At 38.4% G+C, this 16718-nt stretch overlaps 1 protein-coding gene across 1 annotated transcript; it reads left to right on the top strand.

The window, feature by feature from the left end:
* Nucleotides 1-2219: 2219 nt before the first annotated feature.
* mtpn (myotrophin) lies at nucleotides 2220-15991 on the top strand. The gene is made up of 4 exons (XM_026363003.1): nucleotides 2220-2597; nucleotides 5632-5745; nucleotides 6599-6682; nucleotides 14667-15991. The coding sequence occupies exons 1-4, from the start codon at nucleotides 2526-2528 to the stop codon at nucleotides 14751-14753; spliced, it is 357 nt and encodes a 118-aa protein (XP_026218788.1). The 5' UTR covers nucleotides 2220-2525; the 3' UTR covers nucleotides 14754-15991.
* The last annotated feature ends 727 nt before the right edge of the window (nucleotides 15992-16718 follow it).

Genomic DNA, 16718 nt, shown 5'->3' with positions numbered 1-16718 from the left:
GAGGAGAATAGACAGTCTCAATCCTCATAAAGGGGTTTTATTTGATCTATTTGAAAAAAAAAAAAAAGGAATTGTCTACTGCAGAGGTTAATTATATCAATTCAGAGGGTTGAATGTTTTAGTAGTTATTGGGAAGTACATCGACACTGTCAATTACCTATTATCCTCAGGAATGTTTTGAATAGCTGCAGGGAGGAGAGAAAGTGTTTTAGTTGAGCCCTTTCTCAACTTCTTAATAGATACCAATGCATGGTGTAGTTCTGTTGCCCAAGTGCTGCTAATGGACTGAAAAACGGAGGTGCCATGCTGTCATTCCTATGGATAGAATTACTTTAACATGTCTGTCAGGTGGAAAACTTTCTCTCGGGTGTCAGTGTGTTGAATGTCTTATTGTCCTCTTCTCTTGCTCAACTGTGGCTTGTTTTTGCCACATTATGTAATATGTGCTATTTAGCCTGCAAATGTGTATGTTAAACCATAAAATAATATAATGTGCATTCTAAAGAACTATGAATTTCCTCAATAGAACAGGTTTGAGAATATCTAGCGCCAGACTAAAGCAGTAACTCCAAATAAGCAGAAGGTACATTAGTCTGAAGGTGTCATTATTACAGCCATGAATAGTTGGATCACAAATGATTTAAGCCACATGTGGATTTGGTATTAACCACTGTGGGAGTCATTTCAGTCATACACTGTATGTCACATTAGCATTGCAAGCAGGTGAAAGCAGTGCAGGGATCATCTGTGTCCTCATTACTATTTGGCTGTAAAATCAGCAATATACCCTAGCAGGACAGTTTATTACTATCACATAAAAGTTTTTTAATGCCTGTGTTTCAGCTGCTCAGTCTGTAATATGTGTGGGTCTGTTCCAGAGAAAGGTGAGAGGTGTCTGGGGGAGGGATGTTGTAAAGCACAGCTATACAACAAGGAGCATGGAAGAGCGGTTGAATCTCATTAGCAGCATTTTTTATTCTCATCGTATGGTCATGTTTTTTTATAGTCCTATTCATCCTCTGAACAGATGATTGGTTTTTCCAAGGGAGTCCTGATTTCATTTCATGACAGTGCGACAACAGTTTTGTCATCACCTGTATTTCACATAGAGAGGCTGAAGAGACACTGTACACATGGTGGAAAGCATACTAAATTCATTTACATAGAGCTGTTGTTACTTTTGTGAGTCAGATTAATAATACAAAATAAAATGAACAAATAGATTATAATATCATAGGTTATAGGTGAAGATACTATACAATACCAGATGTACTATTTAGTATATTTAAAATGAGAACAATCTGTAACACCTGCAACTTTAAAGTGATGCATCAATAAAAATAACAAATAATACTTTTCAGATGCTTTTTACTAAAATATTAATTGAAAAGAGGATTTCCACTGGTTGAGTATTGCTACACTGTGTTATCATTACCTTTACTTTAATAAAAGATTATAGTACTTCATCTTCATTGGAAGAATGAGAATAGAAGGCCAGAAAAGAAGGGGTCAGAGGTCAGATGTGGTGACACTATGGCAAATGGCAGTTGTATGGCTTTGGACCTGATTGCTCTGCCCTTGATCCTTTATAGATCAAGTTAAAGCAATGATTGTTTCTTCCTCCCCCTTTTGCCGTGTTGTGTTTTTGTGGCTCCTCTATTTATCAGGGAGGGACTGAACAGTTTTTCAAAAGATAGATGAAGTACAGATTGCTTCCAACAGGTGCTGCATTGAATGCTCTGGTTCCCCACATGTCTGGAAAATAATGATTATTTATCATGTAACTGCTCGGTTGCAATGTTAATGGCAGAGGCTCCTGACTGTAGTGTTATTTACATTTACTTTCGTTACTTGTTTTGACTTGGTTACTATTTATTATTTGTGTATATATTTTATTGTTAATTAATTTATAGGAGTATAACTATCTCCTGGTGAGTAGCGCACATCTAACTGTAAGCAAAATTAAAAGAAAGGTAATGTGAAACCAAAACCTTGGACCTAAGGACACTAGATAAATATTAGTAGACCTACTATTTTTAACTACATGCACTAATCATGAAACAACACAAATTAAAAAATGTAAAAGCATATTTATTTTATAGATATAAATAAATATTTATATATTAAAATCTTGAACTTCATATGTTTAAGGATGTTAATAAACGCAACACAAAACTCGCCCCTGAGCGTGTTACCTGTTAACTTCCGGGTGAGGCAACAACGGCATCGGAACCGCTTCCGGGTTGCAGATAGGCGGATCCCTCTCTGCCACTTTGCCTTTCAGAACTTTTTTTTGGACCTATTTTTACCTTGTCAGTCCCTATCGGGTCTCAGGTACGAGCATAATCAAGCTAAATTGCGCTCTAAATATTAAAACGACGTTACATTGAATCGAGCTCTACGACCGTCCTCACCGTGAAGAGTTTTCCACCTCCAGCTAGCTAACTTTTAGCACTAGCATTTAACTTTACAACTGCTCTGTAGCACGAACAGGAAAAAAGAGAGACGCCGAACAACACAGGAAGATGGGAGACAAAGAATTGATGTGGGCATTGAAGAACGGAGACTTGGACGAGATCAAATCCAAACTGACAGCGGTAAGACACCGGTTTATACGCCGAGTTGCTGGCTAACAATTTCATGAAAAGTAACGTTAGACCTTTAGCTAAGTTAATGGAATGCTAGTTAGTAAAATGGCTAGCTAGCTAGCATGAGTTGGGTAATTGTAACGTAAGTTAAGTTAGGTAATCAAATGTTGGCTAACTATCAGGGTTTGCCGAGTGGCTATCTATTTAGAAGAAACTGAGTTTGATTTCATTTCAGAGTATGTCAAGACTGCGGTAACGTTATGTGCTAACAGTGAGCTCTTACCGCCAAGTTAGCGACATAACGTTACAGTGACACTCAGAACGCTAATAGGGAGCTAACTGTTGTCCTAACTGCCTCGGCCGTTACAGTGTAATATTAATGTAGGTTACTTTAAAAGCCGTAAGACGTCGTTTTGTCCATTACACGTCCAGTTCGGTTATCATGATTGTTACTAGCTACTTTATGCACAAAGCAACCTGTTGATAAGCTAGCTAACCCACAACCTATAGCATCAGCTGTTATGTTGTATTCACCGTGACAGGCTAGCTAACGTTAAGTGTGTCATGTTAGCAACAGCAGCGACTGCGGTTATTACTACATAGTGTATACGTAACACTATTATGCAGTGTTTTATTATCGTTTTCAGTTAATAGGGTTGCTGTTATCGCGCTGGTGGAGTAGTTTAGCCAGTAGCTAGCGAGCTAACCTTGTATACGGGCCCTGGCTCCGAGTGGCAGTGTCTAATGTTAGCTAGACCCTGTTGGTGGGCGGGGGTCTCGGGTACAGGAGATGGAGGCTCGGCTTTAATAAATCCAGCGACACCTTTCAAGACAGCCAGCATAACGTTAATCTGCTCTGAGGAGACTGACGTCTTTGTCAAAACGTACAAGTGGCTGTTAGGAGACACTGATGTCATTGAGGAGCTAGAAGCTTTCCTGTTTTTCTTTTTTGTAAACGTCTGATTGATTATCATCTTATAAAATAACAGCAGTATATGATTTGCTGAATGTTGGACATGAAGTACTGTATATATCTGTATATGTGTTAGGTCTAAACTTGGTTTGCCTATAGACCAAAGTATAGTTAACTCAAGGTTCAGTCATCATTCGTTGTCAAAGGATTCATTAAGATTGACTGAAATCAGGCACTGTCAACAACAGTGTTTTATAATTGACCTTCAGTGCAGTTTGTGATAAAGGTGCGTGAATGAGAGCAACTGTAGGCAGTGGTGGTGCTACATTTGCACCATTACCCACCATCATACACTTCCTGTCCCTAAAAACTGTAATATTTTGTTGGACAGAAAGAGGCTTTGTTTACGCCACACATTCACTGTGGTATCGTTTTGATGAGCTTCTGCAATGTAAAAAAAAACAAAAAACGATTAACATCTTTTCCACGACCACAGGATGTGTCCTCCGACATGGTTGTTTAAGAAATGAGAAGCTACTCACTGCATCAGTTAGTGTTAAATAACTTGTTGCCAGCTGAAACAAAATGATCCATGCAGTAATTATCCAATAGGAGGCTCTTACCTATCTGCTTACCTAAATCCAATTGGTGTCTTTTTTTTTTTTTTTTTTTTGGACAGGCAGGATATGTTCTGGGTGTAGTTGTTTCACCAGCAACCTGACCACAGCAAATGAGGAAACAACGTATGATGCAATAAATAGTTTTTGTGGTTGGACACAAAACTTCTAAAAGTGTTTAATAATAGATTTCCTGTTTTTAAGGCAATCGAACTTGCGCATGAAACTGAAATGTAATTAATGATAATAGCTACACCACTAGCATCTATCATTAAAACCAAATAAAAACCTATAGTATTCTAAATCTTGATATTACTTCTTAAAGTTGACATGTTTTAAAACTGTAGCATAAAACGTACTGTTCTTGACAGTAACAAAACATTCAATCTTAACGAATGTTCCATTTACTGTATATGTTTCCTTGGTACATGTACTGTATGTACTCAGTCTATTTTTTTTTTTTTTTTTTTGGTTTAACATTGTTGAGACATTGCTTTGACAATGTAAACCAGTACACCTACCTGTCTTTCTCTCAGAGAGCTGTCAGCTCCAACACATACTGTGCACATGCATGAAAAGGTCAGGAAGCAGCATCTTCTATCACTTTACATTTAAAGTCTTTGACTTGTGCTTCCTAAATAAATATAATATAGAGTAGAAAACAGATTCCACATGTCATTTATGTATAAACATATTTGGTGAGGGTGTTCCTCAGTTACTCATTTTACCTGATCCTTTACATTAATAAAGGTTGTGCACATATGCCACTTTGCCACCGGAACCACACCCCCTCACACTGAGTGGCAAAACAAGCAGCAACCTGGCTGCATTCAGTTGAGGAAAATTGCGAAAATGGAAGTAAAACAGATGATTATCTGCTTAAATCAAAGGAAGTTAGACTCGGCAGCTATCAAAGACCCAGTGGTTCGTTGACAGTCACCGTTTCTTTCATAGCTGACTGACAATGCTGTGTGAAAAACATGCAGACAGCACAACGCGTTTTTACGACGCAAACTGTCTGAATTAAAGAATACATAGTGAAAAGTGACTTATTTGGATGTCTAAGGGGCATTTTCTGTCGGTTTTCAGCTTTAGTCTGACGTTGGGTGGACCTGATCTTAAAATTAGTGCACATAAACATACTGACATGTGGAGTGAAATGGAGTTTGACACTTCTTGGTACCTGATTTTGACGCCGGTAAAATGCATGAAGCAAAGCTTCCGTCTTTAGATTTCAGCATTCTTTAAAAAGATATCTTCAATTTCTTGTCAAATCTATTTAAGTTTCTGCTGGCCATGGTTTTCAAACTCAATGCTGCCACTCAAACAGCTTTTCCCTTGCAGTGCCGGTATAACCACAGTAACTTCCGTATCATGACATGTGAATACCCATAAGTGAATGATGTAAAAGCAGTTGTTACCAGAAGGAGACTTCATTCTATATTCGTGACTTTTGCTAGTATAGAATTTTATTTATTTCAGCCAATTTAATATATCGTCTTTTTATTTCCAGGCTGTTGATGTAAACCGGACCTTGGAAGGTGGGAGGAAACCTCTGCACTATGCTGCAGATGCTGGTCAAGAAGATGTGGTGGAGTTCCTTATTTCTATGGGAGCAGATATTAATGTAAGAGCCACAGTAACTATTTCACTTTACACTGTTGCTTTCATTTGCCTAGGGCTGTCTAGGACTGCAGTGTCCACAAAAAAAATTACATTGCCTCTGCATGCTTCCTCATATAGTGCGAGACCACACAAGTGTCATTGGTTTGTTTTAACAAGCAGATTAGCTGGTAATCCAGTTTATCTTTTGCTATTTCAACTGTGACTCATTTTCTCATTGAGCAGCTAGGCATTGCCAGACCCCACATTTAACTGGTTTTGTACTTTACAGTTTTTCCTAATGTCATGTAAAAAAACAAGCATGTATCTTTCTAGTACACACATTATCATGGTCAATAATCAAGACTTTGTGATAAATGTGAAAGCAGTCCAGTTTATTAGACCTGGATGGCTGTAAGACGCTGAAGGCATACACATTAAAGTGCATTTGACCCATGCCTGATGTTTGTCTAAGCACAGCAGCTGACCATCAGGATCCACTGCTGAGGTGCCAATGAGTAAAATATGTATTAGCATACAGTTAGTATGTCCTACAAAACACAAGAAAAGTTTGTGCAATTCTCCATTTCTCTTGATAACCAGCTCCAGCTCAGCTACATAGACATGGGAGATAAATATAGTGTTGTAGTGCAGTGTGCTTTCTTATTCCTGAACCTGATAAGGGATAAATAACCCCCCCCCCCCCCCAACCACCGTTCCTTTTCTTTTCTCTTTTTGATAAGAGGGATGTGCCCTAGTGTGGGATTTGGGTTTTGCCTATGATCTACTGATATGTGAAGCTTTTCTCTAAAAATTCTATATCTTTCTCCTGTTTCTTCATCTCCCACTCATGTCTTTCCTACCCGCTCCACCTACAGGCTCCAGACAAACACGGGCTCACTCCACTGATGGCTGCCTGTTTTGAGGATCACCTTTCTTGTGTCAAGGTCCTGCTAGAAAAGGTTGGTACTCTGATTTGAGCATGCATTCATGCAAGAATATACATCTATCTGTATACAAAAGTGCAGTGGTGTCACCATCACTGCATATTTATGTGTCAGAGGTTCCATGTGGGCCATTGGTGCTGATGAGGTAACTCACTGGACAAAAGGCCATTTAACCTGTGGAGGCTGTGCTGGAATGTTCATAGGGCTCCACACAGTTTTGTTGCCATTCGCTTTTTTTGTATATGTGATTTTAAAGCAGGTTCATTCATAGGTGCTCAGTCTAAATTTCTGCCTCATCCTTGTACCCTTTAGAGATTTGTAACCCATTCAAATAGATGTACATGGTTATGTTCATACACAGTTATAGCTGTGAATGGTGAGGCAGGCACAGCTGGCATTATAGATGTCTGGTCCAACTAACTTCATCCAAAAGTAGAAAACAGATTTGTGCTGTTCCATCAAAGTGAAATAGAAAATCTCATTTGTAGCTGGCCAGCCAGCGCTTATTCTTTTATGTCTTACCTGAATTTTTGATACATGCACAGCAGTCATATACAAATGATAAATCTCCTGTTCATTTAAGCTAATAGGGTTCTGTTTCACCACAGTCCAAATGAGCCAGACTGCAGTGGAACCAACTGTGGACAATAAATATCACACAATTGGAGGCCTCAATTGCTATTTGTTTTTCAGCATCTCTCTGAGCCACGCCTTTGTGTCTGGCACTTCATTTAACAGTAACAGGTTTTTTCAATAGAATGAAACTGGCGTGCATAGCTTAAAATGTCCTGATTGGGTATAATTTGTTATGCCTTTATTACTTTTATTTTAGCCCATGCACCATACATTTAAAGTGGAAGACAAGCCTATTGGAAAGTCATTTCACTTCCACAGTATAATGATGCAAAGCATGTGAACTCAGAAACAAACAAGCATTGTCTAGCTTTAGAGAAAGCTGAGTTTTCACATTACACTGTGTGCACAATTATTAGGCAAGTTGTATTTTTGAGAATTATTTTTATTATTAAATAAATACAGTGCTCTCAGTCAATCAAAAATGTTAATAAACCTGAATATGTAAGGAAGTAAAAGTAAGATTTTGGCTCTCTTATATCTTTGTGTGCACAATTATTGGGCAACTGTTAGTGTGCAGAATTATTATGCAACTAAACAAAAACAGAAAATGTCAGTTGTTTATTTTCATCTCTTTAAGTGAAAACAATAAACTCAAAATGTACCAAAAAAACATTCCTCACATAAAAAATCAGTGACCAATATAGCCACCCTTCTTTTCAATAACAGTCATAAGCCTTCCATTCATAGCAACCTCAGCCTCCCGACACTGTTCAGAGAGGTGTACTGTTTTCCTTGACCATAAATTGCCTGTTTAAGAAGGGCCCACAAGTTCTCAATAGGTTTCAGGTCAGGTGAGGAAGGGGGCCATGTCATTATTCTTTCTTCTGTAAGACTTTCACTAGCTAGCTACACAGTGGAATACTGCAATGGAGCGTTGTCCTACATAAAAATCAATCACTTCTTGGAAGATGCAGACTTTTTCCTGTACTATTGCTTGAAGAAAGTGTCTTCTAAAAACTAGCAGTAGGTGTGGGAGTTGAGTTTAAGTCCATCTTCAACCAAAAAAAAGCCCCCCCCCCCCCCCCTTTTTTTTAATGATACCAGCCCATACCAGTACCCCACCTCCACCTTGCTGGCATGTGAGTCAAACTGGAGCTCTGTGCCCATTACTGATCCAACCACAGGCCCATCCATCTGGTCCATCAAGAGTCACTCTCATCTCATAAGTCCATAAAACCCTGGAAAAATCTGTCATCATATTTCTTGGCCCTTTTTTTGGGCTGCCTAATAGTTATGCACACCTTAATGTAGGGTGTTGATCTCCTTAGGCCACACCCTCCCTCATAATCAAATACCCATCACCTTATATGCATTAATCCATTAAGCATTCAAGTTTATACAGCTTGCAGTAAGATATATGCATAAAAATTATTATATGGTCAAAATAACAACTTAACGTCTAATAATTGTGAAGCACAGTACATGCCGAAAAAACAATAGATAAAAATTGATAAATTTTACTCTTTTGTCTGAAACCTAAGGTATTGGTGCAAAGTCAGTACCACTCTGGCACCTATGACGTAGAAAACTGCATGATGTCATGTCGATGGCTTATATGGTTTACAGTCAAAGTCAGCTGCATGAGATGTGTATATGAGAAGGAGATGAAGAGATAGATATTTGGGGTGTGAGGATGAGTGAGCAGCTGTCTGTTACCAGCCGGCTAAATGAGGCACGGTAAGTGAAAGTTCCTCTGCAGAGTTGTTTCACGGTAGCATCATCTTGGCTCAACAAAAGTAATGAGAACAGTGGAGGGGGCATTCACAAGCTCAGTCACACTACTGATTAGGCATGTTTTTTATTCACTATATAATTACATATGCATCAATCCGGCAGACATTTCAATATGTTCAGCTTAAATTGCACTTTGAAGCAGACGTTTGGAAGAGGAAATAGTAATCTGTGTATGGGAAACAATGGTTTTAGGTTAGAGAGACACTTAGGTGGTACTCCACAACTCACTTATTCCTGCTGGCACCAGCTGTGTTAATGACCCATTTTCATAAATACAGCCTCAACCCCCAGCCCTCACATCAGTTGGCCAGCTGCTGGCCAATTGCGGGCGGCCGGCCGACTGATGTGAGGGCTGGGGCAGCTGACTACTGCATTCAGCTGGCCATCAGTTTTGTTGGCTCAAAGATAAACTGAAGGAAGCGGCCAGTGCCAACAGGAAGAAAATAACTACTACTCTGTAAATTCTGCTATAAAAGTTGTTTGGCAAGGCTGAGTAGGTACATCATTGACTGAAACTTGTACTCACAAACTATTGTTTTGTTGTCCGTTTTTGTGCATTTGTTTTTTCACATCATAAACTCTAATATGTAAATATGAGCTGTTGTCTATAAGCTTAATTTTCTATTGAGAAAATGTGGAATTATTTTTTGCGTGTCTGATATTTTATATCTAAATTTCTTTATTGAAGTCTTTGTCTTAAAATGGGCAACTGCTACCCTTCTAGTACTGTTTTTGCTGTGTATATAAAAGTGCCTTGGGCGGGTTGTTTTCTTTTAAGGCTCTTGACTGTGGTTTCATAAGAGACATGACAGACAGCCATGGCTCATCTGTGCAGGCATTATGGTAGAAGCGCAGATATGAGTGAACATACATTTGCCCACTGAGTACCAACAAGGATTAACAGCGATGCAGCAAGAAGGTCATCAGTCACCACAGAAACCATATCTCAATCCATCTATCCCTGACAACCATGAAAACTTACCATGTGTCTTAACGTGATGAATAGATTTTCCCAGAGCCACACCATTGACTGTGCTGTTACATATCCACTCTTTCTGGCAGTACCCGGTGCACTACAGCCACCACTTTGCAATGGATAGCAGGAGCCCAATAACAACACTGAAATGTGAGAATTGGACTCTCGGACGTTGTTGTGTTGGCAGACAAAATGGCTTGGATTCCTAGTACTTCAGGAGAATTGACCTTTGCACCCCACCCTTTAAGTGCTGTGTTGTTGTTGGGAATGAATTATGAAAAATAATTTTAACCACAATAGGCAACCCAGCGTTAGGATCTTAGCCAAGAGTACTTTATGCCTGCAGAGGTCAGGCAGTTAATCTTAGGTCAACAATGAAAAGGGCATGAACACACACACACACACACACATCCTATTCTTCTATGGAGGACAGTGTGTGAAACCATTAAATAGGAACCAGTAAATATTTGGCATTTATGCTCAAAAAAGACTTAAAAAATATTACTGTTTATTAATAATGAATTGACTAAGCATTGCAATTCTAAATTCAAGTCAGCCTAAAAATACTTAAAATTATTGATAATTATTTAATTATATATTTTTTTCATCACGGTGAAGTTTATATGCAGCTCCTTAACTTACCCTAGCGCCTTCATTTCAACAGAGCCCACGCTGACACAGCCTGATCCAATACAAGTATCGATCTTCCCCTTTTTGCTAGGTGTTATAGCCTTTGCCCTATTACACGTCTCTAATGTTTGACTGCTGCCAGCAGGTCAATATTCTGATCCAAGCATTTAATTTTAGATAAGTTTTGAGTGATGCTCTGGTTGAGTTTTTGAAGCTGTTGGCCTGTGAGACCTTTCAGTTCTATTCGCTAGTGACATAATGAAAATGTAATGGACACTTTGGCAGATTAATGGCTATACATTACAGACCCACCGCTGCTTTGTATAGCTCCATGACCCAGGATGATGATGCATCCCTGTTTGACTGGAGACACCCAGGGAGTCTTGTCTTATTCATTAGGTTTGCACTCACTTGGACACTAGCTTCTCTTTGGCTAGATAATTTTCGTACAGTGAGGTGGTCATTATTGAAGTTGGGGAAAGCTCATTACTGTAAGTAGTGTCAGCAGTATGCCTCTGAGCTGGATGTCCTTTGGGAATAGCATGGTGAATCCTAAGAGGCAATAATACGGAGGACTAACTGCCAGAGCTATTATTTCAACTGTACCAGCAATACCTGTCAATCTATGCAAGACCCTCTACATGACTTTGTAAGTTAGTATAGGTTAGTGGTGACCAATGGGAATGCTCATTGTGATTGTTTTGACAGATAGGGTGGTAAACAAAGTATGTAATTGTGAGATTTTCAGATAGAGGGCTTCTTTATTTCCAGGCAGATGCAGTATTGATGGTGAAAGGGATAGGGTGAAGGTGTAAGGCTGTTTCCTGCCATCTAAATGAGGCATGTAGAGTCAGTTACTGGGTATGGTTTTGAACCAGCTGCTAATGATTTCCCCAGAGCTGGTGAAAGAAGGGAGTGGGGAGAGAGCGTCCTCTTTACTAGAGCTGCACAGTTTAGTGAAAAAGTCCTATTTTAATCATTGCGGACAATATTGCGATTGCTATATAATAAACAACATAATGAGATTGACTTGGTTTCAATTACAATACACATATTAATTATATATTATCAATAGGGGACTCCAAACACTGGAATTAACTCATGCTACTAAATTCTGTGTATAATTAAACATAGGATTAAACCTGAATAGTGATGTTACATTTATTTTTAAATTAAATTTAACAAAATCAAAGGACGTTGGCAACACTGCACACCTGAAGTTCATGTGACCTTGAGACCAAACACACTGCTCCTTAAACAGAAACTGACTGATTATCTCTTTCATAACATTGTAGATGTTTATATTTAGTCATTTGGAAGACACTTTTATGCAAACCAACTTACAAGTTGGGTGCAAAGCATACCGAAAAAATAAAATGCATACAAACAGAAAAGATTGTCATGTAGATAGATATTTTATTAAATCAGTCTTTTGCAGTTATGTAATTGCATAGGCTGAAACCATGATTGAGATTAGACCAATCATGCAGCACCACTCCTAACCTACTGTCCTCATCTGAACTTAGTAGAATGGAGAGCTCGATTGGCTATGAGGTACCTGACGCAAATGACTCAGCAGTTACTGGAAACGTGAAATTGATTATACAAATACAGTACTTAGGGTATTTATACTCTGACCTTTTTAAAGACTAACTGACTGACCACAAGACTTGGGTCACTAGAGTTTTCGTTGTTCAAATGCTAAACAGCTGCGATCTGACATGAGTGTTGACGGGTGCATTCATGAAATATGAAAATTCCAAAATAAATTGACAGTACCCTCTCTTTACTTTGCCTTTCATTTTCTTACTAATTAGAGATGTAGATCTGACAGGTTGCCTGCTCATCCCTCTTGTTCAGGATGTGCTCTGTTGCTCCTGTGGCAAAGAATTTGCACCCAGACAACCATTCTCTTTCTGCTTCACACTTAAACTGGTTTACATTGTTTTTGATGCCCTGCTTCTTCACGCAACAATGGACTCTCTCTGCCTTGGCTCTGTAAGCCCTTTACTAAGAGACTAAAGTTGGCAGCCAAACAAAGAGACATTTCTCCACTACATGCCCCTCCACTCCTTCTTTGCCCATGAAATCTGTTGTCACTAAATGTGCATTCAACACATTGCCTGTGTCATTCTTTCTCTTTTTAAGTTTGTTTTTGTCCTGACTAATCCAAATGATTGTGTTCACTCCCATCTCTTTCACATTCATTCTGTTATCCCTCAGAGCTCAAATGGATTTGTGGCTCGGTGTCTGACTTTGTTCTATATATGCTGTCTGGATAAAGATAGTCTTACAGGCAAGTGGTTAGTGACAGAATTGGAAGAAAATAAAAGTGACAGAAGTTTTGTTTTTTAACATACCAGTGGCAGTTCGTAAAGGACCTGTGGTCATACACACTCCCGTTGGCACAGCTGGCTGTCCATGGCACATTGCTGATAACTACAATATAATCCAGAACTAACCTTTTCTAATCCCACTCAATTTCTTAACAAGTTGTTTTAAAATAATTAAAAAATTGAAGTGCATTGTTATGATAATACTTACAGTACTTAACAGTCAATTCAATGCAGAACTGTAACGGAGTACTTTACTGTGTGATATTAATACATTTTAATTGTGTTAAAGCTGTAAATACTTTATATACCTTAACCACTAGTGCTAAACTGTTTTCACCCTTTGATGGGTTGTTATAACTTCATATTATTATTATTGTTGTTGTTGTTGTGTAATACTGTATGCTGCGATATCATGTGGTTTCTCAGATGGTTATCGTACCTTTGCAACCCTACCTGTGACCACATCTAGTCTATTATCTGATTGTTTAGGAATCTTAAATAAAGATCTAATACTTGACATGTGGTTAATTGCAACATGCAAAAAAATAGTTTTTGTGTTATTTTTGACTTCAAAAGTAATGTAGTAATGGTTCAACCTACTTTATAATCAAAACACAAGGCTACAAAAAGCCAGTCACTACTGCATATGCAAATTTATCCAGTACAGTCAGTTCATTCACACGTACAGAATGAAAAGGCTGAGCCAGCAACAGCTGCTATTCATTTTTAAAGAGATCTGGTTGCATCCCCAATGAGCTCACACCCAGCTTCAGCAGGGTGTGAGCTGAGAAATGCTCAGTTTCATGCAAATATCTGACGTTAGCTCCCATGTGCAATTCAAACAGAGGGGGATTTTTCAATAATTGTTTTGACATTGCCAAATATATCAAATACTATGTGAACATTTACTGTTTCCTTCCCTTGATATTTATGATAAATTATATTTATTTATCCAAAATATACATTTTGTTACAAATTTGACTTGATGTCTGCCACTTAGTAGGGAAACATCATCTGGGAAACGGCATCCGGGAAACACAGAGGAGATTTATATTTATATTTGTTATATATTTAGATTTATAAGACTTAATATATATTTGATTGGTTTAAAACAAGTTGCTAAACTCTTTTATTTTTAAATACACATTTAAGTGCATTTTTGTTCCATCAATTCCTTTAAAAAGCTCTAGGAAAGTGCCAGTCCGTGGACAGCATGAATATGGGAAATGATTACAGCAAGAAAAACGGGTTTGAGCATTTATATGGGCAACTGGTTATTTCCATTATTACAGATGCCGACATTTTGGTTTGAGGTTTGCATGCTTCTAACTTTAGTTTCTGTTTCACTTTGTCTTTTCTATCATTCTTCTGTGTCTAGCTTGAGTGGCAGTACTAGGCCTAGGAACTACTGTGGCAACCCTCACAGCTGCTATAAATAGTGTATAGTATTCATCTCAGACATCTCTGTCAACTGTTAATCGGTGTTCTTTAGCTGTGCTACAAACATGACCAGTAATACACAAAAATTAAGTTAAGTTATGTGGGTCCTTGCTACTTGGAATCATTGTGATTGCAAAGGATCATAGGGGATATGGACTCAGGGCTCCTCACTTTACCCCCTGACCAGATGTAAATCTTTATGCACCTACTAAGCATATTTAATATTCATGTCTCATCTCCTCCGCAGGGAGCTGACAAAGACCAGAAAGGACCGGGCGGCATCAGTCCCTTTGAAGCTGCCCAGAGCGAGGCTGTAAAGGCTTTGCTCAAGTAGACACCACAGTGTGGGAGGTGGCTGGACAGGTGGGTGAACGGACAGACAGATGGATGCAGTGGTCCCCTGAGAGAAGACGGATGCATCCCTTTTACCCTGATCAACCTCTGTCTAAACACTGCTTTTGTCTGTCTGTAGGACGGTCATTTTGTCTGTCTGGTGATTTTCCTTTACACTGTTTTTTTGTTTTTGTTTTTGTTTTTTTCTTTTCCCCAAGTTTTTGGGATAGGATTTTCTCTTCTGGCCTCCGTTTGCAGCCATTTAACAGAATGACCTGGCAATTATGTCTCCCTTAGTAACAAAGCATTGGGGGAGCGCTCTCACACATGGATCCTAAAACACTGCAGACTAGAAATCAAGACTATGATGTAAACTCAAAGCTTAGCACTTACACACACATTTCTCATTTTTAGTCATCTATAATAAGACGGTAATAGATCAATAGTGTGTTCATATTTTTTACAACTTCAGTACAAGTATTGTATGACCAGGGCTTAATCTCATGAACAGCAATTGCACTGTAATATACTAGATAGATTGAAAATAAAAGTTGTGAAGTTTCATTACTTTACGTTTCATTATGTGTGGCCTCTTCCTCTGTCATTTCTTTTTTAAATAGACCAAACTGTCCTCTAGACCAATCTTGAAATTTTGCAAAAGTTAGGTAAGAGGTCCAGAGGTCTTCTACTTGGCCCTGTGTCGCTTGCATATCAAACTGTTTTTGACAAATTTTACGTTGGTGATGCATGAAATATTCTGTATTCTTCGACCAATCACCATGCTGGCTAACTAGGAATACTTGAATGTTGCAATTTTAAAATCTGTTCCTGAATCCCATTTGAAGCAATGCTAACCGCACATAATAGGGTGAGGAATTTTAGAATTTAGTTCATTTTTGTCGACCCTGGAGTGAAAATTAAAAAAAATCCCTTTATGTTGCAGTCTTTGTGTATTTTGTAATTGATGGGCTGTGGGGGCTCCGAATGATGGGTAAATGGAGGTTTGGACCTTAAAGTGGGAGCTGTTAGTTATTTCCTTGCCTTGGATTTGGTTAGAAGCCCTGCCTGTTCTGCTGCATGTCAAAACCGCCTCTGCTTTTACGCTATGAAATGGTTGCTGTCCTCTCTTGGTTGCTTTCAAATGAATTACTACTGCGCAATGGACAAAAAAAGAGATGCTCTTGCTGACTTTGTTGTGACAAAAAGTCTGTAAAACAAATAAAAATGTGTACAAAAATGTTCTGTCATTCAGAATTTCTTTTTACTATGCCCATGTTTTTATTTAGACAAATTACCCTGATTTTTGGGGTCTGTTAAGTAATTAGCAAGAAAAACAGGTCATTAGCAACTAATTGCTTTAGATTATCATGGCAAATTACCAACGGTAGCCTTCTGCCATTACCTGAAATCTCCCATCCTGTAAATTTGTCTGTGTGTGGCTCATAAATACAATCTATGGTCTGGCAGTCATGTATGCACCTTCTTTTTTTAAATTAACTTTGGATGTAGCAGTCAGGAGGAAACTTGGTGTCTAGTGCCCTTTTAAGACATTTACACTTGAGTCCTCCATAATCAAATTGTTGTTTACTAATGGCGTGCTGCCATTTACAGATTCTAACATATTAATGTTTACCTGTGCTATAATTGTGTATGGTGGAAAAGGTAGAGCTGCATTACAGTTGCTGAAATAATTCATCTTCTTGAAAAATACTCAGCGGTCCTTTGACATCAACATCAACTGACAAATACCTTAATTTACTCAGAATCTGGCACTTGTATAAATGTTCCTTATAAACTAGTCTTTTTAATATACAACGATAACTCATAACATTTTGCCAGGACCATAATATCAGATGAGTAAGTGAAGTAATTTTCCAGGGACATTATGCTGTTTGACAAATGTTACCTTTGGTATTCTCTTAGCCTTGGGCGGTCTAATCAGTATTTCTGAACTTAAGCACACATT

Source organism: Anabas testudineus, chromosome 23, assembly GCF_900324465.2.
Source record: "Anabas testudineus chromosome 23, fAnaTes1.2, whole genome shotgun sequence".
Taxonomy (NCBI): domain Eukaryota; kingdom Metazoa; phylum Chordata; class Actinopteri; order Anabantiformes; family Anabantidae; genus Anabas; species Anabas testudineus.
This window is presented reverse-complemented; position numbering and strand designations above follow the sequence as displayed.

Coding starts and splice junctions, on each gene's coding strand:
- mtpn (XM_026363003.1), top strand. CDS start 2,526: ATGGGAGACAAAGAATTGATGTGGGCATTGAAGAACGGAGACTTGGAC. Junction 2,598..5,631: donor TCAAATCCAAACTGACAGCG/GTAAGACACCGG, acceptor TTTTATTTCCAG/GCTGTTGATGTAAACCGGAC. Junction 6,683..14,666: donor TCAAGGTCCTGCTAGAAAAG/GTTGGTACTCTG, acceptor TCTCCTCCGCAG/GGAGCTGACAAAGACCAGAA.